The sequence below is a fragment of the Passer domesticus genome, chromosome 15 (assembly GCF_036417665.1).
Source record: "Passer domesticus isolate bPasDom1 chromosome 15, bPasDom1.hap1, whole genome shotgun sequence".
NCBI lineage: Eukaryota > Metazoa > Chordata > Aves > Passeriformes > Passeridae > Passer > Passer domesticus.
Window position 1 is genome coordinate 12,275,421 of NC_087488.1, and position 26,047 is coordinate 12,301,467.

Below are 26,047 nucleotides of genomic sequence, written 5' to 3' on the forward strand. Positions count from 1 at the left end.
GCTAAATTGAACCAAGTAGGTCTGAGGTAGCCCATAAACTTCTTACAGGTTCTGTAGACATGAATGAAGCCTGGAAAAGCACAATTCTTGCATGTCTACTAAATAGCCCTTTTACATCTCCAGGCTGTGCCTAGTACAATAAAGCCTCTGACAGTATCCCTGTCCTGTTCTCATTTAACCAAGTAACTCTGTAACTCAGATTTTAGTGACAACAGTGACACTGACAGGGACCACCCAGCTGCAGCACCCTTTAAACAGGACAACTACTCACTTTTCTCTTCTGCTCAACAACTGAAGAGGAAAAAACCTCCCCACTCCTCCCTCTCCAGTCCCTGTTATCATCATGCCTGTCAGTACAGCTCAGGTTTTAGGGGTACACCTGTGGCATCCACCCCAAATGATGGGCTGGGAATTAGGGAAATGTCCATGAGTCCCATCTGAGCAGGAATTGCTCTTCAGGTCTGGGTCAGACCATTTACCCCCAGTCTGGCAGCACCTGTCCCATAGGGAAAGGCAGCAGGAAAGCAGCTCTCCACTTCAGGCAGCCACACTTCTGACAGTGCTAACCCTGTGTCAGCTCTTATCACATTGGGAGAGCAAATGAAAACAATCCTGCTGAAACCAAACGGTGCTGCCGTGTCCCATAAAACTTCCACCTTAATGGATCCAACAGCAGGTTCATTTGTGTAATGGGACTTTTAAACAGACTGTTTATTTCTTTTTAATTTGAAGGGAATGTGCTATTTGATCCCATGTGCCCGGCTAGATTTTTAAAACAGAGATAAACCACGAGAATTGACTCACTAAGTCTCTCCTTCTCACCTAATTAAAACAGCATTGAGATAGCAAGGTGCAGAGGTGTAATGCTGATCACCTCTCCAGCTCACAGCAGTTTGGCAGCTCTCATCCTCCAGGATCCCAAGCATTCCTCCACACTCCCTGCTTTGCCCACAGTCACGTGCAGCAGATGTTTCTGATGGTGCCACGCTTTTGTGTGTTGAACATGAATTTTCCAAGAGGGAACACACAGCAGGTGCAACACACCAGCTAAGGCTGTTCATCATGCCCCAGGCTAAGAGAGGGAGAAAAAAATAACCTTGTCTATGTACCTCAGAGCTCACTGTATTCCTACCCCGTGGGGAATAGCAGAGACCAGTTTTAATGTAGTTGTTTACAACAGGCACTGAGAGCTCTCTGCCAGGGAAAGGGAAAGGACAAGTGTACTCCCATCCCTCTATTCCAGGCTTCAGTCCACCTTCAGAACCAAAACTCCACAGTAAAAACAGGGGGAAGAGTCAAAACAGGGCATCAATGATTCCTGCACAATCATCCCCCTCTTCTACCAACTCATCATTCAGAATTTACAGGATCACACGATAAGGTGAAGAAGGATATAAACACTGTGAAGTAAACAAGCAACAAATGGCTCTGCTGAAGCAAAACTAAAACTACCTGATAGAGAAAAAGATGTCTCAGACACATTCAAAACAAACAAAATTCAATGAAGGCCTTTGGTCTAAAAATACAAATGCACAAACACAATTACTGAGAGCACAGAGGCTTTACCACAGAGGAGCATAAACTGATCAGAAAGAGGAAACTACATGAAAACAGAAGAAACAGCACAGAATTGAAATGTCAGAGTGCAAGTCCCAAAACAGCGCCTACAAAATGAGCCTTCCTCAGCCAGAAACTCGAGAGGAGGACAGAGTGGGGCAGATGAACTGATCCCAGGATGAACATCAGCACTGTGTGGCACTGGAAATGGGTGATGACCTGGATACAGCTCTGCTCTTCCACCACAGAAGTGGAAGAGGTTCCTGCCTCTACTCCATGATCCTGTAGAAGACACTTTTGCAAAAGCTACTGCAGCAACATCACCTGGAATGACGTGACCACTCTGATTACTCATCTTCAAAGGAGACATGGAAAGAGGAAGAGATTTAAAGCAAGCTGCAAGATTCATGAGGAAACTGAAGAGCCTGTTTCAAGAGAAGGCTGCAAGAGCTTGATTTGTTTAACCTAGACAAATGAAAGGCTGGGAGAGAACAATTGTTCTCTATAAATATGTCACAGCATAAATATGAGGGAGGAAGAACAGTCACTGTAGTTTAAGGAGAATATTAGCACAAGAAAAAAATGGATATTAACTGCACATATATTTTCAGTTGGAACTGGGAAGATATCACCTATCAGAGCAGTCTTCCCATGACAGTAATGGTACAAACAACCAAAGCAGTTTCAAGACAAGCTTGATAAATTTATGGACTGAGATATATGCTGAATTTGCCTCTGTTACTGAAGGACTGGACTTTATGATCTAAAAGTCCTCTCCCAGTCTTCTGTTACTATATCATTTCATTCTGGATTAGCTTCTTTTGCTGTCTCTTTATAACCAGGTTCATGCTTTTCAATCTGATTTGAGAAGTGGATATTTCTCTAAGATTGCCTTACTAAAACTATTCACCCTGCTGCTCAGCTGAGTGCCACGCTGCTCATCTGTCTTGGCTTTGCTGGCCTCACACAAAGTGTTAGGATAAAATCTGTCACATGGGAAGGAGATTTGCTGTCACCTGCTAAATCAATTCAGAAATTATGTAATACACTTTTGATAGATGGAGACTTCCTGCACCAGTCAGTGCAGGAAGTCTCCTGCCCCTCCCAACCTGTTGGTTCTAAAGATGTTCCAGCAAGGCTTCATTTTTATTTATAACTACTGTGGTTCAGCCCTCTGAATCCCACATTTAATTGCCTTCCTATTACAGAAAATACAGAGAATTTACATTTCCACTAATGAACACCACTTTTGTTCTTGTTCTCAGTCTGTTGTATTTCTTGCTTTCTGTTCAGTAACTCTTAAACAAGAATTAAATTAGCTCCATTGGCCATTAATCCAGGACAGGTATTTCTATACTCAAGTTCATATTTTTTCCTATTATCATTGGTGTTACCTGTAAATTAAAAGCATAGGTAATAACTTTTCCATGTTGCCTTCCAGTTAACAGCTAGATCCCAACTACATTCAGCTCAGTGTTCTCTGAGTTTATTTCCTTCATGTCCTCTCTTTTCTGTCTCCATTTCTACTCCTGATAACCATCAGTGTAGGCAGTCACTGACATTTAAGTTAATCCTAAACATTATGATTTCATCAGACTGAACACATGATTGGCTCTTTAACTATTGCTGACCTGCTGCTCTTAAATAAAGGTCTCCTCTTCTATGCAAAGGGTTAACCAACACTTTTGCTCAAGGCAAAGGGCATTGATTATATTAATTTTAAGGTGTCTTTATTCTCTCTGTTAAGGACACTCAATTTATACCATTCATTTGGTGACGGCTGCATTCTTGGACTTCAAATCTTCTTTACCTCCCACCCTGCTAAGCAATTCCTCTGATTCTTATATCCATCCTTTTTAATCTGCTGGAGGGTGAAATTTAATTTGTTCCAAAGAGCAGTCTATAGATTTCAGAGCCCACATGGGCCAAGCTGTCTTTTGAAGATGAAAGCCAAAAGATACCCAGAGCACCTCAGGGTAATGAAAATACAGGTGATGCTTTTTTAATACCAAGCCAACTTCCCTCAGGGATTAATGATGGAGAACAAAAAATCTTGACATGAATGCCCCCTGCTACAGAACCAGACTGGAAGAAAGAGTAAGATCAGAGAGCAGAGCTGTTGCTTGGATGGCAAGCTTGAGCCAAACAATCTCCTCCTGTCTATAAAGGGATATGAAAAAGGCAAACGAAAATTACAAAAACAAACACGTCTTCTGTTTCCCTCCCCTCAGGGAGCGAAAGAAAAATAATATAACAAACAAGAAGGCATTTTCCACAAATAATATTTTGGTTTGAGTGAAGCTCTCCTTCAGCTTTAGACTGTAGAGCACTAAACTAACATACCATGAGAAATAAGATCCTGGCACCACAGATCAGGGAGCTGTGTGAACTCTGGGCAACCTCCTTGCACATCCTGCAAATAAAGACACTAGCACCAGCCCCAATAAAGAAAACTTCCACTGCTGATGAAATTATCAGAGAAGTGCACATTCATACAAAAAAAAAAAGAACAAAAAAAAAATCAGTAAATAAAAGACAGAAAAACCCCATGGATCTCTGGGGCAGCTCATGGACCTGAGCCCTATTAAGAGTGGTGACTCTTATGTGTCTTATGGGCACACACTGTTCCCTTACAGTATGAACATGCTTAAATTGTGGAAAAAAAAGAAAATAAATAAGTGAAATGTTAGAGGGAGAGGAAAATCAAAGTTTCATTGTTAATTACATAGCACAATGATAAGGGTAATTTTTCTTAAATCAAAAAATAAATTCTAGGTTCAAGTTCCCTGAAGGATATAAAATATTAGAGGGTTTTTTATGGTTGTAATCACAAACTCATTTCTCCAGCCACTACTGGCCGTGTCTAATTTGGGCAAAGTGTGTTAATGATACAGAGGCACAGCCCAGAGATGTCTTCAGTTGCAATATTAATTGCATTTAGGGAAAGAGGCATGAATTGTGCTTATACAAGCTAATTAGTATGGGTTTGCTAATTAATACTGGAAAGTCAAACTGCCTTTGTCTTGTCAACTGCAATTAACTGAAGACATTTAAATTTCCTTTTTTGTTGTTCCTTCAGTAGCACGCTCACTTTCAGCTGACAAGCAAAGAAGCCCTGCACTGGAGCAGTCAGAAGAGCCACTCCATTTCACTGGCATCCCATTTTCCTCTAGCAGGACCTTGTGCTCTGGCCTGGCACAGGGCTCCCTGTCACACACACCACCCTTCCTCTGCCACTGTCCCTGGGGACACAATTCCCTGAGCTTGTCCTGAGAGGAGAGGCCCTGAGTGTGCAGATACTGTTCTATTGAGGCCACAACCCCATCAGACTTATCCCACAGTAACTGTACTTTTAAATATTGCTATGTAAGGAATGACTCCTTGACCAGAGATGCCCCCACTGATAGAAAGAAGTCCTTGGTTCTCTCAGTGAGGTGCTGTCAGCCCTGGAGCCAGAGCCAGCAGAGCTCTTTGGGGTGGCAGCAGAGATGCCACCTGCACAGAGGATTGTCCCAGAAGCAGCCCAAGGACTGATCAGACTGCACCTGCACCTGACAGGTGTTTGCTCCATTTCACTCACAGCCACTGGCCTGTGCACAAGAGCTGATGAAAAGCAATATCCACATCTGTCAGCACCCAGAGCAGGACAAGCCCTTCAGCATTCCCAGCTCAGCATCAAACTGGGGCTGGAGGCTCACAGTGAAAGGGATGAAAAGGAAGGTGAGAGGCCAGCAATCCAAACCAGGCAAATAATTTTGGTGAAGTGTCAAATTTAAAGGAGTTACAAATCAGGCCATCCTGATCAGGTGAGACACTGATCTGAAATGGGGGGGAAAAAAACACATAAAGAGCATTTTGCTGGATGGCAGGAGGAAAGCAGGGCTGGTTGCACATCCACAGGAGCCTGTGGCAGGCAGCCATGGAACAGCCACCCCAAAGGGGACAGACCTCAGTCACCATCAACACTGCAGGAGACACAAAGTGACAACTTTTCCTACCAGGGAGCTTGTGAGTGGGGATGCAGAAGAACCATCTACCACCAGCGAAAATGAGCTAAACTGTTGGGTTTTCCCTCAAAAGGGGAAAAGATGGAAAAAAATATCACTTTTCCTCTGTATGAATCAATTCTCCTATATTTACTGAATAAATTCAAGCTGCTGAATAAAGCCCACCCCTCACAATCTGCAATCCATGGTTAAAGCACCACAGAAAACAGCCTCTTCATGGGAGGCTGATGTAAGAGTTAGTGGAAGATCACAAAACCAGCAGTTTTCTACTGAGAAACCCTTGGGAATAGGCACTGAACACTGACTGAAGCTTTATCCTCTGATGGATGATGCACAACACCAATTAATGCTTTAACACTGGAAGTTCCAGCTTCTCCAGCCCTTTGCTAGCCCACTTAACACAACACATTTTTGAAGGCAAACAACTCAAAAACCAGGCTTAATGAGCTCAAAAGAAAAACTTTGAAATGTTAAAAAAACTAACTCCATAACATCAGAAAATTTAAAACACAACAGCAAGTTTTTCTTCTAATAAATCCAGTGAGCACAACACAAAATTGATTGTTTAGAATTTGAAACTGTTACAAGGCAGCACATAATGAGATCAGATGGTAAGTAGGATTAACTCAGTTTTCTTTGGAAGTATCAGCTGTGGCCTCTGTCACCACAGAAAGCAGCTGGGCATACAAAAATGTTTGCCCACAATGTGAGACCACCCCAGAACCGGAATCAATTAACGCTCTCATGATGGAAAATCTGATGCTGAAACAGCAAGAGGCACAAATTAAAAAAAAAAGATGCTAACAGACGTATGGCAACCCATTAATAGCACAGTAGGGGCACCTCATCCTGCCCTTCAGTGCCCTACCAGAGCTCAGCACAAGTCTAAAAAGACCAGTGTTGGCACTCTAGTTTATGATTTGGATTTTAGAACAGATGTCTGTTTAGCACCTACTTACTAGCCAGTGCTGCAGGCTCGTTTTTATATTAGTAATAAAATTAATCACATCGACAGAATGAGTCTCTGCATCTTGGATATTGCTCAGGTTTTCCTTGTGACTACGAAAAGTTGCAGGAATCCCACAGTTCATCTATTAGCAAAAATATCAGTTCACAAAATAACTTAACACTGACACCTCATTTATTCCTGAACATAAAAAATCATATTCAAGTCATGAAACTGAATATAAACCTCCCTGCTACCTGGCTTTGTGTCCTTTTATTATTTTTGGTCCTTGAGGGAAGTGCCAATAAAATAGACTAACCCAGCAGAAAATTAACAGATATTGTAAAAAATTAGTTTGTGGTAATTCTCTTGTATCTCATCTGCCTGTCCTTTAAACACTTGAGACTGAATCAAAGGCCCCAAAGAAAGGAGTTAATTCAGTATGAAATTAAATGCTTGCTTCTGATCTAGAACTGGTAAGGAGAAAAGGAATTGCCAGAAAAATGAAGACAGACCACTAGATCTCATCCAACACTTTTTCCAGGTGAGTATGGAGACAGGAGTGCCAAGACTGGCAGCAGCAACACAACTTTTGCAATGTTTATTTGCTGTTCATTTCTGAATATTTGGAACTGATCCATTATTGAAATGAACTGAACTTTGCATATTACTGCTCTGTAAAACAACCAGGGGGAAAAAAAAGAGGCAGATATTGAACACTTACCAACTCTGCTCTTTGCTTGTGGTTTCCCACTTCTTCCAGAACCTGAGACAGCTGAGCCTTCAAGACACAGGGGAAAAAAAACAAAAGCAAAAGGAAATTAAGTCTGGGATGTAATTTTGGAAGTTTAATAAGACTCTTGTCCCTCTCCCTGACCACTCCCCTTCTCCCTCCCACAAAAAAAATCACATATGGCACCATGATTTTCATGGCATTGAGAAGGAATTATAAGTATTTGGTCTTGTTAGTCCTGTCAGCATCCCATGCCATGAGACAGTCCTGTCCCAAAGAGCCTGAAGTCTATGTGCACAGGAAAAACCAGGTTTTTTGCAGAGAATGCCACAAGATAAACCTGCCCAAATTTTAATCCCATAGCCCAGCCAGAACTGTGCCTTCACTCAATTTCTGTGAAGCGGCAGAAAGAGTGATCTTAAACCCACCCAGTTTTGTCCAGTTTAACTTTGAAGAAGAGGAGGTTTAGCTCCACAGCTCCTGAAAGGAGTGTGTGTTTCAAGCTAACTTCATAGAAAATGTTCTGCTGAATTTCTGGGGTCCAGGGTTGGGTTTGGAAACCTTTAAAATGCTGTGGGAAAACATCAAGAAAATCTGCTCTTTAACATAAACCTCTTGAATTTCCATGAGAAAAGATCTCAATGCAGCATTTTCTACTTTTTAAAAGGGAAATTTGAAATGTAAAGAATCTCAAACCAGAGTAGAAATACCTTTGGTTATCCTGGCATAATCTAAGGGGAAACAGGAACTTGACTCAGAAAAGGATCTTTTACAGAGTTTTGTTTATGAAAAAGGATTTTAAACCAAATGGGTATTTAGGAGACAGTTAAGAGAAGCCACACAACACACAAATGCTATTACTTCCCACATCCTTGATTTTCTAACACTCTGCTAGGCTGCAATCAGCCTTTCTCTGCTTAGCAGAAAGCCCAAAAAATAGCCACTGATGACAGATAAGATAATTTAAACAATGTAAACAAATAAAAGAAATAAAAACAACTTTCCTACAAACTGATTCATGTAATTTCAAGCAAATATTCATTAAAACCCTCTGGAGTCTCTCAACTTCTCACCACATATGAAATGAGTCTTTTGAGTGCCACATCCAAACCAAAGACAAAGAGCAAGCAGTTTATTACAATGAAAAGCAAAACATTCAGCTCTGGAAGCTAACTGCACTGAAATGCAAGCAAATAATTAAATAAAAAAATACAGTCTAAGGGCTCAGCACAGCAGAAGTTCCATTTTGCCAACAAACAAGCAAACAGTTCCAAATTTCCCTGGCCCCAGAGCTCAGCGGAAACTGAAAAAGTTTCAGCTTCTTGCTGTGCAGGGCCCGGGATGATGTGACATTATTTAAGGGAGAGACACTGAAATAGGATGAAAAGGGTTTTAACACAAGCCTGGGACCTGGCACAGGAGAAGGAAACACACTCATTAAACACTGCAGGAGATGCCAGCCCCAACCCAAACTGGAGTGCCTGGACAGGCGAGGGAAGAGAGCAAATGAAATGATCACCAAGCCTGATGTGGAAACATCAGGGAGCTGTAAATTTGCAGACACCTGGGAAAGACTTTTCCCTACTGCTGCTGAAGGAGGTACAATGACAGCAGCAGGCTGGAGCCAGGAGTTGCTTGGGGAAGAATTAGAAAACATGACCTTAGAGGGGTTATTTAGGAGAGGCGCTGGCATAAACTCTGCAAAACATCCCCAGACTGACTGAATATTTTTGATTACAAACCACCCCAACTGTTCTGTATATTTATTCGCTTTCTCTGTATGAAGATGACCTTTAGATGGGAACCACTAGCCTATTCTAAACCAGATATAAGAATTACTTAATTTAAAATTACATTAAAAATCATGTATTTTCTTACAGCAGCTGCCAGTCCTGAATTTGAGGGTCAAGTCTCTGTTCAGGCTCCTGTTCACACAGACTCCTATGGAATCACAGAGTAACCCACTCTGGAAGAGTAGGAATCCCCTCAAAGCTCAATGCCCTGTGGTTTTGGTGGTCACCTGGATCAACCCATCACACTGTGCCCAGCTTTGGTCACACCACAGTGTAAATATTTTTATTTATAACACCAAGGCAACAGTACCCTAGGAGCCTGTTTCACTAGTTGGGTATAAGAGCATTTTAAAGTATAATACCTCCATAAAAGTCAGAAGAAAAGGATAGCAAAGACTCCAACACATTTTACTTCGGGATAAGGCTGGAAAAACCTTTTAGGCAAGAGAGAAATAATATAAAGGGATGGGGAAAATTGAAAATACAAGTGGGAAATATGCCATAATTTATCTTAGATATAATATGGCTTGGGGAAAATAACCACTTCAAGGTGCTATGCCAACAGAGACACAGAACCCTGGACAGCAAGTCCAAGCCAGCAGCAAAACAACAGCAGATCAATATCATTTGGAGAAGCAATCAGATAAGAACTAAATCACAAAGTAGGTTTTCTTCATTGCATTCATTTCTAGGCAGCTCATCTCAAAGGGAAAGAGTCAGTAACTAGTGGGAATTCAGAGAGCATCTACTAAACTTACCAGACTGCTGGAAGAAATGATTTATGAAGATTAAAAGATTTTTAAACATTATGGTTTGACTGCAACTCTCACAGAAGAGCAAAAGGGACATATTTAATGCCCTGAGAGCTGTTACAATGACAAAGCTGGAAACAAGGAGGTTTCCCCAGCTCACTGCTGCTGTTGGATGCACTCACAGTCCAGAGCAGGGACCCCCCACTCCCTGTCCCTGCCCCCTACTCGGAGAGCTGGGGAAGCTCCAGACAAACTCTAAATTTTCAGCAGGGTGCCCAGTGTCTGCACTTGCCAGGCTGTGGTGCAGCCGATCTGGATGCTTTATCACGTCCAGTTTGTAAACATCAGCCCTGTCCCAGACTTTTTATTAGCTTAAATCAAATATTGAACCTCCCTCAGCTGTTGGAGGACAGCTGCTGGCCAAGTGATTCACTGCCATATTCCTTCCAGGCCACAAGAAAATACAAACTAATCACCAGCAGCATGACAGATGCACGCATTTTTAATTACGAAGGAGAAATTAGGCTGTGAACTTAGCCCCACATCTCACTTAATCAGAGTGCTGGGGAGGAGCTGCCAGCAGCTGCAGAGGGCCCTGGAGAGCTGCCTGGCAGCCTGCCCAGCCCCTGCTCCCACTCCCCAGGCATTTGGCAGAAAAGACCTGAAAAAAACAAAGTTATGCTGTTCCTTGGAATGTATCTTCTCAGGAATGAACTGCTGGTTTCTGGGTGCAGCATCTCTGGCCACATCCAGCAAGGACAGCGTGAGGGTTGGACACGGGCCCCTCAGGGTGGTGGGAAGGCACAGCGGGGCCAGCAGATGCTGGAGCACTTTGCCAGTCCCATCTCAGAGCTCTGCTCTGGGAAACGCCATCCTGCTAGTGACAGGACAAGGGGAATGGCTTCAAGCTGGAAAAGAGTAGGCTTAGATTAGACATTAGTGAACAATCTTCCCTGTGAGGGTGGGCAGGCCCTGGCACAGGGTGCCCAGAGAAGCTGTGGCTGCCCCAGCCCTGGAAGTGTCCCAGGCCAGGTTGAATGGATGTCTGAGCAACCTCATCTAAGAGTATCCCTGCCCACAGAAAGATGATTTTTAAGGTCCCTTCCAACCCAAACCATCCCATGATTCTCTGATGAGCTCAGCTCTGTGTTAGGGTTTTTCGATTGATCATATCCACCTTGGTACTTCAGCAATCTCTCCATAGGATAAACTTCCGTGTTGAATTTTCAGTCTACGCATAAAAGTTAACTTAAAGCTCCAAGGAAATTCTCTTTACTTAAGACACACATTAAATTCCCATAGATCACCAAGCTCAAGCATTAAGAAACCTGATATGTAAACAAATATTATGAATCAGACATAAAAATACAGTGCAATTCACCCACTGAAGGCAGCACAACCAGGTAAGGGAAAATCAAGTTGCAAAGCAGGGAAAAAAAATCCTCTCGAGTACTCAGTCAATTACTTTAAGCTTTCAAAAAAAGGTTTGTCAATTCAAAATATTCATCTTACATGACAACATAGTCTAATCTACTGTCAGTGGATTGTCATCCTCAAAAGAGACTGGCAGGAAGAGAAGAACCTGTGCTCCAGCCTCACTGGGAATCTGCAGCTTGGGCTGAAAGAGGAGCAGGTTTCCAAGGAGAGGAACCAACTCAGCTCCAAGGAGACATTTCTGAATTGTTTAACTTGCTTCCCTGCATCAATAATTTCTCTTCTGTACCTTCCAGAAGTCAGCCTTCACTGACAGCACTGGAGGAGGCTGGTCAGGGAGGGTTTAATGAATGAAACTGAAGCAATCTGGTGGTGACAATGCAGCTGTTAAACTGACTGCATCCAGAGCCCCCCACTCCCCTCTGGAGGCTGATGGTGAGCTGGCTGCCCTGAATGATGGGCAGGCAGCTCAAAAGTGAGCCCCATTTGTAGGGAAAAATTAACTACTCAGTCTCTAATGAACAGTCTTTCTCTACATAGAACAATACCCTCTGCTCTACAAGCAATTAGCAAATCGAAGTGTTCTCTTTGTGGACCTGCATTAATTTACTCCTCGACGTGGCACATTAAATAGCTCACAGGTACAGCACAGCAGTGGCAACAGCCAGCACCATAAAATAAAAGCTTGCTTCAAAGAGTTTCGGAAGCAAAATTAGGCGTGCTGCATACAGGGAATAAATCAAAACAACTTTCATTTGGAAATATCATTTTAGTCTTATGCTTTCATCAAGAAACATGATTATCATAACAGCCACATTAATACAACGTTGGTACTCTACAAGGGAGAGAAACAAGCAGCACATTTGCTACCTCAAATTAGAAAGAGCAATTTTTATTCTTTCTCATCAGGGGAAATACCTGAGAACATACACAGTTGCCTATTCTGGGGTTGTGCTTTCACAGCTAGAAATCCCCATGACAGTCCCCAGAAGGAAGGCCACTTGTTGGAAGGGGCAACACCTCTGCAGGGAAGGGGAGGAGGAAGAGGCTTTCCCTGGAAGAGCTGGAACACAGCAGCAAAAAATGGCATTTTTACAGCTCACTGAAGCCCAAGATACCCTTAGAAATATTTTATATGCAACAGTTGTATGCAAATCCAAGTCAAGTGTGATAATTGGCAAATTTAGGTATAATGTTAATTACCAGCTATTTCAAATTAATTAACTTCTAAGATAAATTCTTGCTTCTCCTCTTTGAGAAAGCTAACACACAATTTAAATTTACAAGGATATATCGGCTGCTGATCACAGAAATAGGGAATCTTGTATGTTCCAACATGCCAGATCACTTCAGTTTCCTTGTGCTGGCTGCTCCCCATTCCCTGGGTAATTTCACAGTTACGTATTTCTCTGATCACTCACAATAGAAGACACAAGATGAAGCTTCTTGGCTCAAGCTGGATGGTTTGAGTGTGTGGCTAAAGTGTGGTGTGACCTCTACAGTGCCCAAGCCAGAACAGCTTATCTGGTGCCATGGCTGGGGAAGAGGGAAGAAGAGAAAAAAAAAAAAGGCATAATATCACCTTTTTCTATCAGATTCAGGAGACACAAAGCAAATAAAGTGCACTGAAGCTGTGGCTGAAATACAGAAGGAAGCTTGAAAACATGGCAGCACTCCCAGGACAGTTCTGATAAGGAAAGCACTGCGACAATGAGAATTCAATCCAATGCAGGAACATAAGCACCATGCTGATGAGTTACATGGAACAACACAGGAATAGGATGAGAACAATTTGAAGAGAACTTTGCAGTCACTAATTACCTCTCAGCAAAGAATGAGGCTCTGGCTTGTGGGGAAAACAGAAGGAAAACTTTGATTTCACAAAAGCCACAGACAGATTACTTCTGGGGGTGGCAGAGACTGAGCAGAAGTAACTCATCAGCCACTTGCAGTCAGACTTCACTTTATTTGCATATTGTGATCCTGCATATTAAAATACTGTGAGAACCGAAATTAAATTTTCATTAGTGTTCAATCTGGAATCTCACCCGTGGGATTCAGCTTTCAACAGTTCATGCAGGCATTTCCCTGTTTATTTAAAGTCAGATACCCATTTATCCCACACCAGCCAACACTTGTGGCCTTCAACCCGCTGCACACCATTATTGCCCAAGGGCAGCAGAGCAGGATTGTTTCTGCACCCCTGAACTGCCCTACAGAATTACTCTGAACTAACTGGTTATTTCTAATTTAATGTATTTTGATGCTTTGTAGTTGAAATTGCCAATCTTTCACAAAACTGCATCAGCTGAGATCACAATGAAGAAGTCAGTTTAGTACCAGCCATTGCTAAATAATTTCCTTGCTGCTTTACAGGCTCCTTTTTGCTGTTCTGAAGAAAGTTCTCCTGGTTATAAAATCAAATGCACATCCTTTATAAAGTGGGAAAGAACAGCTACAAATAAACTCTGCTGCTGTCTCAAAAGCATCCAGAACACCACGTTATCTCACAGGAGCTGGATTGGAGGTGGCAGGGGGCTCAGTCTGATGTGAAAGTGAAGAGGAAAATTCCCCAACAACTTCTGAATGTGTTTCAGAAATTTAAATTCAGTGAAACCACACTTGTTCTGACTTGCAGAAAAGCTGCAATAGGCAAAGCAGAGACCATTACTTAGTGACATAATTTATGAGGATAGGCTTGCAGCTCAATGAAAAACATGTGTCTCAGGCCACGGCTTATGCAGTTTTCCATGTAATTTAGTCCTTAATTTTACCCCAAGCAAGGACAGGAAGCACAGGAAATGAGAATGCCTGTAGGCCAGATGTCCCACATCTCCAGGGACTCATGCTCCTGGGCATCACCGCAAACCACAACGCCCAGGGGCTGATGGCCACTGCTTTGTCCAGAGCAGTGAGAGTGTTTTCCACCAAAAAACAAGAGCTGCTCCTTCTCTGGAAACCAGTTTTGTACTGGATTTGTGCAGGGAAATGCCGCCCCCCAGTGAGACACAAAAAGCAGCTGGTTACCAAAATCAGGGTAGAATAAAGCAGAGCTCTTGGGCACTAAACAAAAAAAAATGAAACTGCAAATTGAAAAATCACCAAAGTCATCGCTATAATTACTGAAGACGAAGGGAAAACGTCTCCCCTAGCAAAGATATGGGCTCCTATCAACACTCTATCAAGATTTACTGGACAAGGGGATAATAGCCACACCTTTCTCTAGCTCTTGAGTCTCAAGGGCAGACCAATCTCTCTCCTTCTCTTTAAGAGACGAAGTCACTTGTAATGTCAAGAATTCTTGACAGTAAGCTTAATATAATGAAATAACCCCAAAGTCTGCCTGGTTAGACTATGAGAAAAGGGTGTTAACAAAGTATGGAACAACTGATATGAGATGAAGACAGGATTCCAAGCCAAAATTGCCCACATCCTTATTCCTGGCAAATACTTGATCTAGCTTAAAGTAAGCCACACAGTCCTGCAGCAGAAACCTGGCTTTTGTTCCTACTCTGCCTAACAACTGAGACCTGGGGCAAAGCACTAAACTCTGAAAGTCTTTCTTTTCTCTCCCTGTCTAACCTAAAGATAATACTGACTCTGTAAAACCCTTCCAAAACCTTTGAAAAGGGATAATCTCTGAGCACAAGGTGCCACTGTTGACACAAACCACACCTGATGGGCCCCAGCACTAAAAGGATTAAGCACCAGAGTAAGTGAAGTCCAGCACCAACACGTTCAGAGGTGGCAGCAACCTCTTCTCCCTGATCCTCAAAGCAAAGGTGACCTTCAGAGCTGCAATAAAATGTTAAACTTGGAGAAAGACCCTGAACTTCTCTAAATCTACTCCATCAACACTGTTCACATAATCTCTCAGGCAGATGCTGCCGGAGAAGGAAGAGAAGCAAACTGGGAGATGGAAAAATGCAGAACCTTCTATCCAGGAAAGGATGAGTCCCTAGAGATTGGACAGCCCCGTGCTAGGCTGAAACAGTTAAAAATGAGGCGAGAAAATAGTGGGCTCAGTAACAAAACCACCTTAGTTTTGCAAAAATATCTCAAAACAAGAACGTTCATTTGTTGTTTTACTGCAGCTGAGGGTGAGGTGAGGCTGTGAGGCAACACCCCAGAGACTCCTCTCTCCTGCTGTTTTCCCTTGATGTTTTTATTCTGCACCTTGCTAAGAAGGAGCACAGAGACCAAAAGATTAGCACAGCTCTGCTGGGAACAATCTACTTTTGTAATTGGTCTCCTTCCCCCCTTCCTAATCAAATGGTGCTGCAGTCCCCTGGGGAGAGAATACAGTGCCAAACAAAAAATGTGAGTTTGCAGCTGCTTCCTCAACAGCAAAGGGCAGCCTGACTGATGAAACTCTGCCAAGCCAATTGCTTCCAGCATGATGCAGCCAGCACAGCATCTCCACACACAAGTGACTGTGGGATGCTGATGGACTCTGCTGATGGTCATTCCCCATCACTGCAGCACCCATCAGAGAAGCCTCTGCCACAAAAATTCTCATTGAGGTCTCAGAGGAGCAGATGAGTGTGAAGAATTAGCAGGAAGTCCCTTCTCTTTTGCTGCTCCCCACCAAAAGTTTCAACCAAATGGCAGAAAGATAAAATTGAGGGTCAGCTGCAAATCTCTTGTCAGGAGTAAAACACATTAATACATTCTTGCAACTCAAAACCATTCAAAGAATACCAGCCCACTGGATAGGGAAATAGCAAATGGGTAAAGAAATACAAAGTATCTGGAGGACACTAAGGATAATTAATTTCACTGTGCTGTGGTCAAATCTCTAAAGGTGAAACAAAGGGATACCAGCACCCAACCCTGAAACAGATTAAGCACATCTGGGAATCATCACTGTTCAGGTGATCTGAAAACAGGTACTGTAAGCAATCCTGGGATCTGGAGAGCACCACGTCCTCCTCAGGTTGTATTAACACTCCTGGAACTGGGAAGCAAAGTGAGAGACAGAAGACAGAGCAGCTAATGGGAACAGAATCCCTTGCCATTACGTGTGATAAAGAAGCTGGTTGAAATAGGGAGGAACAAATGCTTGTGCATTTGTTTAATTGCTGGTGAAATTTTAAGCCCAGCTCATTTATTTACTCTTTCTTTTTTTTTTTATCCTTTAGGTTATCAGCAGAATGAATTCAGGCTCCAAAGCCTTCTCTTGATGAAAGCAAACATCAGTACTCACCAAATCCAGGAAAAGGAAATCTCAAAAACTAGAAGTGGTGGCAGTGTGACACCTAGCATCTATTAAACTGTCAACTCCTTCCTGTGCATTTTTGCCAGGACAACCTCCCTGGATCTAAGTTCTCCCCATCAAGCTACGTCCAACTAGGTTTGATAGCTGGAGGGAAAGAAACTGCATCTAATTCATGAAATCTGTAAATTAGCCATCAAAAATGTTCACTCTTATCCATTCATCAGAAAAAATGGTGGAATTACAGCTCTACCTAAAAAAGCCCTTCTAATTTCAGCCCAATGAGTCAGCACTGCTGCATCTCATCACTAGGAGTGATTCATTGTCACTGCACTTCTCAAAGTCAAGAATAAGGGTATTCACCCCAATTCACTGTCATCTCATAACTCCTGTGGACCCAGGCACTGTGTTTGCACACAGCACTGTTATAATGATTTATGTGAGTGTGTCACTTTTAATTTAAAGGGATAAAGAGTTATTGTCAAGTCTACCAACCATAAAGCAACATTTTCTTTCCACTGAGCTGACAGCTGAATACCTGGAAAATATTCCTGTTTGCCAAGAAAGGAGAGGGCTCTACAGCCCATAGCCTTAGGGTGTCAGTGCTTCTGAAGAGAGGAGTGGATGGCCAGTGTCTTTGGAGAGAACACTAGGACTTGGCAGAGGTAAAACAAGGCTTACAATACAGCTAGAATCTGAATAAAAATTCAGACAAAAGCAGTATGGACGGAAAGCCTCTGCCCAAGTGAAAGTGAGGAAGGGGTGTGGAGTATGGATGAGAGACCAAAAAGAAGATCTGTGGTCATAGCTGGATGAAACAAAGACTATAATAAATTTATATAGTGTTCTTATTCAGGCCCCCTAATATCACAGTCACTTTTGAGAACCTTTTAACTGCTAAAACAAGATTACTGAACAGCTCTCACTGGCCTTACATCCATGAGAGGGTCAGTGCCTTCCTTTGAGCTGCCCAAGGCTGGTGATAGTTCAGAAAAGACATCTGTAATGGTGCTGTCAGCTCTGTCCCTATGATATCTGTTATGATATCTGTTATGCCCACAAACACACTCCCAACAGGAGCCCTCAGGCATGTGGGCACACTTCCTTGTGCAGCCTTGTGTTGTGAGCCAGCCAGGAAACAACACTGGGAAGTGAAGATCTGTGTTTAAATCAAACTTTTTTTTGTTAACTCAAATCAAGTTTAGTTTCTGTTCTAGTTCTCAGCCCTACTGCACAGGTTGTCCCAGCTCAAATAAAGGTCAAGGAGGGGTTTCAGCCAGCACCATCCTTGGCTTGGGAAATTACAGCCAGAGTGGTTTTGGCACCCAGCAGAACAGTGGGGAGAGTGCCTAAGCCTCGGAGGGGCTCCAACAAATTTCAAACGCTCTTGGAAGTTGCTAGGTAACAACATCCACCCCCAGGACAAGATTGTGCAATGTTTGCTCTGACAAAGCAGTGCTTGCCTCGCCCTTGCTTCCACCCTGGCAGTGTGTGTGTTGAGGACCTGTCTCCTCTGCTGCCAGAGCATTTCCAGCCTCTAGTCTGGGTGCATAGTTGGATTTTGCTGAATAAAGCAAACATCCCATTTTAAACATAGCTATTATAATTAGCAGAAGCTTATTGCTCAATTCCCCTTCCAGACAGGGATTTCCAAATGTCAGTGTGCTTAGCACAGCTGATCTGTGTGGCTGCTCTAAACATAACTGACCTAGGAGGGTCCAGAGCACAGAATCAAGTCCTATCATGGGCAGTGAGATGGAAAAACAAACAGAATGATTGTCCTTCTTTAGACTGTACCTTCATTTTCCTGTACCACTTGCACCAAGGCAAACTTAGCAGAGACTCTTTGACACAGAAAATTCATGTTTGAGGCCAAGCAGGAATTTCTTTTGGAATTTTATACCTGTTCTCTGAGTCAGCCTTCCAGATGACTCTGCCTCATCCTGCTTGTTCTGCTAACGTATCATGACATAAAATCCAAAGGCAGTAAAGGGAGAAAACCCCAAAGTAGCACAGTTACTGATGCTAACACATTTTGCAGAGGCTCTGGCAAATGCAGAGACCAGTTTCAAACAGAATTTTCTTTCTAAATCTGTTTTGGGAAAGCAAAAACAACCTTCATCTCTATGAGTGATTTCCAATATTAAAAGAAAATTGCCAAGTATCTTTTCCCAATACAGAGAAATGTCCCACACCAAAGATCTCCTCCCCTTGAAGGAGAAGTGTAGCCTTTCCATTTGCTGGAAGTTTAAGAGAAAAAGACTGGAAGGAAAAAAACCCCAGAGGTTAACAGTCTCTCTATCCAAAGACATTCCTTACACTGAAAAAGTGAAAAAATCTTCCAAGATTCCAACTGGAAGAAAAAAAAAGGTGTAAAATACCCTAAAATAAAAACAAACATCCCTGCACACCATGGTCATGCTCCTGTAACTTCTAAGAAGAGGAACAAAACCCTTCTACTTTTATCTGAGAATTTATTCAAAATAAATAAATCCCAATGGAATTTAGGCACACTGTAGAGGCTCCAGCAAAAATCATAAATAAAGCAAGAAAACTAAAAAGATCCTTTCTTGGCATGCTCTTGAAAGAAGGATTCACCACATTTCTGATTGACTGCCACTGTGGTTTAAATGAATCAGCTATAAATAGGCAGCAAATGCAAGGCAAGCACTTGATGGAAACAGCAAGGATTTTTTGTTTTGTTTTCTCTTGTTATTGCTTAATGGTCTGTTGGGAAGGAGGTGGCTGACAAGGTAGAAGAAATGTGGTAAAAACATAAAGAAACAGAAAAAGATGGGGTGTGGGAAGGAGGGATAAGGAGACATGAAGACATTCAAAGGTATGAAACGTGCAAATACATTTTTGCCTCTGGTTTTCCAGAGGAGTGAAGGATCAGGGACGGGAACAGGCACACAGACCTGGAGCTAGGGATGCCTTGGAAGTCCCCTCAACACCCACAATTTGAAGAAGGCTTTTATGTTATCAGTAACTGCCAAGTCAAGCTTCTGTGGGCAACCTTGGGCTAATTTCTAGACTTTCCTACATATCAGATTGAACATATGTAGTGCAGCCATTAAAGAAAAGCACTGGAAGTGTTTCTGCAGCCCCCTTGTGCCAAGAGCCATCCAAAACAGGAGTGACCTCAAAACTATTTAAGTTAAGCAGCCACTCACTTCATAACAAAAATGAAAAAACTCATGTCAATGAACAGCAGAGCTGGAGGAATCTGAGTCACACCCAGAGAGGATCCAGTTTCTGAAAAGAATTCACAGGGAAATCTCTAATAAACTACTTTTTAAATATTGAATAATCACTTCTCAAAATAGCTGGAGCTTATTTCACAGCTCTTGTTCCAACTGTCTGCTCACTCTCCTCCTCTCTCCCACAGCCAGTCTGACTGCACACAACACCCCATCTCCAGCTCTCTGGCATCTTTTTAATTACTCTTCTTAATCTTGTGCTCCTTCTTTCAAGACTGAAGGAGGCTCTCACAGAATCCAAGGAGCAGAAAACCTTCTGGTTTCCCCTCCCAAGGAGTTTGACCAGCTTTACAGATCTTCTCTACTCCTGAAAAGTATTTCCTTGTAACTCCATGGCAGATCTTGCCAGTGAGCAGCCCAGGACCTCCTCAGAGCCTTCTCCTCCGTGGAGATGGAGGCTGAACCCATGGTAGCTCTGCACAGATTTACAGCTTTCTCAAAATTCATTACTTCCTCCTGTAGGAAAGAGGAGAAAGCTATCAACATGACCTGAAATCCAAATTTTTAAACTTCAGCAGTAAATATCTTGCCCTACTTTGGAAAAAAAAAAAGAAAATTTAGGAAAGCGTATGAAGGGGTACAAGAAAAACCCCTGCAGAGACAGGATCAGAGCAAGTAAAGAACATCCCTGCACTGCACAAGCATGGTACATATTCTGTATTTGCCAACCATCAGTTTAATTCTCACTGTAATATCATGCAGGAGAAAGCAAAGTGAAGGGTTAATCAAGCCAGGGCTGAGCCCTTTGTTTATCCCAGAACTGAGCAGCAGGAACAGAAGGGAATATTTCCATATGTTGGCCCGTCAGTGCAGCTGAGTTTTGGGCTGAAGAATTAACTCCAGAGGGAGCACTGCAATTTTATCTTACACGTGGTCCATTTGTTTCCCTTGGCCCTTCTGCTGAGACTGCCAAAGATGCCAGACAGGATGATATTTCTGAGATGTGGGTGTTTATCTTCTCTGAGTGAACCAAACAGCAATTCATTTCAGGAAAGCAATCCAGCAACTCACAATTGCTTCTTGCTCCACCAAATGCAGCCTGACAAGGCAAAAGGTGAAAGTACCTGATAGTCCCATTAGAATCCTTTGAGTTTTCCTCACTCCTAAATGCCTGTGGAGCAAAACTGTGCTGTAGAAACATGAGAGATCTCCACTTGGCAGGGGAAGGGAAGAAGTCAGGACATATGCCAGGATAATCTGTTATTAGCTCCTGCCACACAGGTGCAGGCTGTGTAGAACCACTCCTGCATGGCACAGTGGGATGCTCAGGGCTGGGAGCTCTGCTCCAGAGGCTCCTGGTGGAAAAGCACCATGGAGCATGACAGAGACCTCATATAAATACTTATGAGTAAGAATTGTCAGCGCTTGGATTTTTTAGCTTCTTTTCATGCTTCAATTGTCTTTCTTCTTAACCTAGCAGATAAACAGCTCCACAGATTTACCTGTGCCTAAAAGTGCCTGATGCAGGGCAATGCCAGCTCCTTTGTCCCAGGCTGATACATGCCAAAATAGTGACTCACTCCCAGTGCAAGAGGCCACAGAGGAAGGCTACATAACTGTACATTTGCTCTAGGAGTGGCTGTATTTGTGCCATGCAGCAGCCTCCAGATATTCATGAGGACTTGAGTGTGACCTTTCCTTTTCTCAGTCCCCTTTGCTGGCAAGGAAAAAAGCATAATCCAAAGAGCAAGTGGAATGTAACAGAAAATAATATCCACAAGGATTGCAGTAATGTGTACAGTGTCGATGGGCTGTAGGAATTGCACAAGGACTGTGGATCCTGCCTGGCCTAAATAAAAAGGTGCTCGTTATCCTGAAAGGAAATGCCTCCACTTATGAATGAGGAGGTCACACTGCACTGGGAAGATAAATGTCATTTCTCTATACAGCTGTGATGGTCTCGCTGTCTTCAAAAATTGACCTAACCAGCAAAGCAATAAAAAGCCTGTAGAATTAGCCTGGGACATTATTGTTTTGAGAGTGTAAAATCACTCATCTGGAGCTCTTTAGACATGCTTTCCTAGGAACACTTATATATGTGTACATGTGAATTTACATTGTGCCTTTTGGGAGTAATAAGACATGAAAATAATTAACTGACACTTTCAAACAAGCTTGGATGTGTTTGGTACCATGTATGTCGAAAGATTTTGAGACTCACCATGTATTTTACACAGCTGTACACATTCCCAGGAATTAAATCCATCTGCATAGGTAGTTTTGCACTCATCACAGCCCTCCCCATCCAGGCAGCCTCTGCCAAGCACAATGAGCAGCTTTAAATAAATACCATCCATAATGCCAACAACTCCTCTCTTTTCAGCAGCTCTGCAGGCTGCCATGCTGCAGCTGAGAGACAATTAAGCACACTCAGATGATCTTCAGGCACACAGTACAGAGCAATCCCCTCAGAGCAAAGGCAGCATCCATCCCCTCCAAGCAGGAGCAGCACTGGGGGCCAGGTGCCCCCAGCCCAGGCCTCTTTGAAGAAGGGGTGTCTCATTTCACAAGTGGGGAGCTCCTGCCCCTTCACACCCACACGTGTGCAAGGCAAATAACTAATGAACATGAGTCACTGCTGGTGTGTTCCCCCCCAGAGGAACAGGGGCTGTCACTGCAGATGTCACTCCTGCTGTCCCTGTCACCTTCCCTCATGCAAAAGGTCACAGAATGCTTCAGAAACCAACACCTGATTTTGCTAAGGTGGAGCTAGACCCCTGGAGGTCAAAGGAGCACGTTTTATCTGAGTATTTGAGATACCAGGGGCTGACCTATCCTCAGGCTGCATTTTTACTCATTAAATCACCTCTTGTAAAAGGGAATAAACCAGAAAGTGAAAAACTGCCTCCATGTGTTAAAGAAATTGAGAGCACTCAGAATAGAGGTGCCAAAGGTAGGGTTGGTAACAACTGGTTTAGCAATAACATCTGCCACAAAGATCACTGGTTTAGGGTCTCTGCCATCAGGTCAGATCCCAACTGCACTGCACAGCCTAGATTTTATAAAAAATTCAGAGTTTGTGGACTCAAGACATACTTAAATAATTAATACAGATACAGACGCTCATCATTTCTTTGTATATAAATAATGTACAGTGATAACCTTTATACAAAGAAGCCTCAAACCCTCTCCCATTACACATGATATTCTACTTAAAATAACCTCTGCAAAGTAATTACTCTGTTCATGTTCATGGTTTCTGAATAGCTCACTGGGCTTTTATACATCATTAATAACATATAATATATCAAGCTTGTTGTTGATTTCCTTTAAAAATAAAAAATATTTAGGTTTAGCAACTCTTCTAAGAATCAGCTTTCCAATGAAAATGAACTGTCTTGACAATTTTCTGAAAAGCAGTGAAGTCGATGCCACAAAAACCCCATTTGGGAGTCTGATGTGTGGAACACAGGCACAGGAACACAGAACAGATAAAAATCAATGTCTTAAGCCAGGAATCAGTTGTGTTTTTAATGTGGGCTTGAACAGAACTAGAAATCTGAGCGTACATCTGTCAAAACTGCAGCCATTAGAGCCGTTTAAACAAATTGAAAACATAAATCACATCAATATGTCAAATCGATGTGCCATGCATTTCATAGCCATGATACTGTCACCACAGCTGGATTCATGGCACGTGTGCTCTGCAGCACTGCCTGTTTTATTAAACAGCATAAATAAAATCCAAAAGAAAAATGTTACAACTTGCATTACAGGGAGATCATGGCTTTCTCCACAACACTTGACTTTGAGTTTGTTTTGCTGAAAAGCTTTTAGCACCATCAAAGCACATTTGACATTAACACTGATTAAAGCAAATAGATAAATTGCAAAGCCTCTGAGAAAGCAGAATTGTTCCTTACAATTTACCTGGACCACCCCTGGACAGAGGAGATCTATATCAACAGCTTAGTTTTCATTCACAGCATGGTGAGAACTGCTATCAGCTGGGTTTTTCACTTACTCTGCTCCTAGCCTTATCCAAATATTAGTAGGCTGGTCACACTGAAGTGAAAAAGAGAAAAATAAAGAAAGAAACCCATGCATCTTCCTTTGAATTCTGTTCAAGTTTTGACTGGCAATGGTGCCATGCCCAAATTCACGACCTTAACACAAACCAGGCTGAGGAAATGGAGGTGCTGGACAGCCCAGGCCATGGTGCAAGGCTGGGTCAACAGATGGGAGCAAACACAACTCCTAACGTGGAGAAGTACTGACGGTGACCAATTATGGATGTTCTGAAACAAAACAGCTGCAATTGACACTTGCATTTAGGCCCCATTCGACAAACTGCTCAGGCACTAGCTGAACCAGGCTTTTTAGACTAATTAGTTCCCTGAAGAAACACCTCTTCTACTACTTGTAATTAAGGCCAAAATAAAGAATCAATGGGCTTCAAAAAGAAAACCAAGACAGCAGCCACTGTTGTTCTAACTGCCACAATAACCAAAGTATTAAATGCATTAAAGTGGATCTTATAATCCTTGCAAACTGCAAAGAGCAAGAGTGTTGGGATCCACAAGATCATGGGGACAAGCTTGTGTTGATGTTGTTTTCTCAAAGCATTTTTTCTGTTTATATGTTAAAATTATTTGGTAACAGGATTTCAACAAAAGTCTGTAGCTGGACCCCACAGAAATGCAGTGGGGGCACAACTGTGCTGAGCCTACATGGAGGACCCACAGGAAACCCTTGGAATCTTTGCAGGATTTTTTTAAACAGATTTTTTTTCTGTTTTTAAACAGAAAATAATAATTAAAAATATAATTTGCTCTTACAGGTCACCATCATCATGAATTAAGAGATGACACGAAAACATTTACAGCTACATACTTTAAATCTTAAATTACTCAGTGATTATGCAATTATTCTGAAATGAAGCACTACAAATCACAGAATTCAAATTCAATGATTATAAAACTCAACAAATCTCAACAAGTTCAGAACATCTGAAGTCTCCCAGAAAAGAGCTGTTTAATCTCATTAATACAACTCAGAGTAGGGAACAGGTAAAATTTCTGTGTAAAACATTATCCTCATGCCTAATATTAGCTTTTACTTTTTTTCAGGAGATATTTATATCATTTCTCCCCAAAACTGTTTGGTTTCCATGGGCTGTTAAAGCTTTCATTGATGTGAGAAGGTGCCTAAGTAGCAGTTCTAACAAACAGGAGAACATTATTGGCCTCAGCCAGATTGATTCACCAAGAGTTCAAGAGATGCAAAGCACTGGCCTGAGACCAGACCCCTCTGGCAAATACAACCTAGACAAGCCCAGCTTCTAGTTCAGAGAGAAACTGGTCAGTCCTGGCCAATTCTCCCATTTTCCCAAATTCTTCAATGCCTAAAGAGTCAGGCAGCAAAATATTTATCTGGTGGTTGAGCCACACAAACACACCAGCCACTTCAGGAAACTGTGGGCTGGGAGTGCTCTGGAGGATGTGCCCCTGCCTGCCAGGAGATCCCATCACAGATCTTCTGGATCATTCCAGAAAGGGGCCACACTCCTTGGAAGTTGTTAGGAAACTTTAACCATTCCTGCCCAAGGCAAAGCAGATGTGTGGCACTGCAATGACATGGGCTGTAGCTCCACAGTGCACGTGGATCAGACCAGTGCTACCTCAAATCAGCACACTTTCCAGCTTGGAAGAGATTCATGGAGGTTAAATCTCCAAATTAAACACAGAAAGCAGCAGTCCTAATGTTGAAGGTTTCTCTAATGTTGCAGAAAACCAAACAATTCTGCAATTGTGGAAAGCAACACTGGAAAATGGTGCAAGTTCTAGAAGAATTTGCCCAGCAACCTCTCTACTGCCTCCCATCCATCCCTCCACACTGCCTGCAGCATAAAGTGATGGAAATCAACATAAGAACATGCTTCTACTCTTTCAAAGCCTTCCCTCTGAAAAGCTGGAAGCTATCCATTCCTAATCCATTCCCAAAGACTCTTAATTTGCCTTTTTATGTCTTCTGCCTCAGAGGGAAGAGACATGCCATCAGTGCTCTGCCTTGTGGCCCAGTTCAGCCCCTGCTCCCCAGCTGCAGCTCACAGCAGGAGGGGATTTGCACCACACTGCACAGGAGCAGCTCTTTAGTGCCAGGCCTCTGCTGTGGCTGGGGCCACTGCTCCCACTTCAAACATACCCCTGCTTCCTCCTCCACCTAAAGACATCTAATTGCAGAGCCTGTATCTTTGGGCACAGGCGTGCAGGCTCTCCAGTGTAAAGCATTTGAAAGCTCTCAGCATCGCTGGAAACGCTCTCCCCTGTTCTATTGTGGCAAAAGTGACTCATAACTGCACCTCAGTTATCGGCTCTTTCCAATACATCAGGAAGAAAGAGCCCAATTTT

At 42.7% G+C, this 26,047-nt stretch overlaps 1 protein-coding gene across 10 annotated transcripts in view; it reads right to left on the reverse strand.

The window, feature by feature from the left end:
* MAD1L1 (mitotic arrest deficient 1 like 1) overlaps positions 1-26,047 on the reverse strand; it is a 348,097-nt gene that overhangs the window by 173,441 nt on the left and 148,609 nt on the right. For 8 of the 10 annotated variants that reach the window (XM_064389851.1, XM_064389849.1, XM_064389850.1 and 5 more), the window contains one exon: positions 7,235-7,291. In XM_064389851.1, the coding sequence (XP_064245921.1) occupies positions 7,235-7,291 (57 nt within the window). Of the gene's footprint in view, positions 1-7,234; positions 7,292-7,671; positions 7,752-11,511; positions 11,535-26,047 lie in introns of those variants that run through there. The other 2 variants (XM_064389859.1, XM_064389857.1) reach the window with 2 other exon arrangements.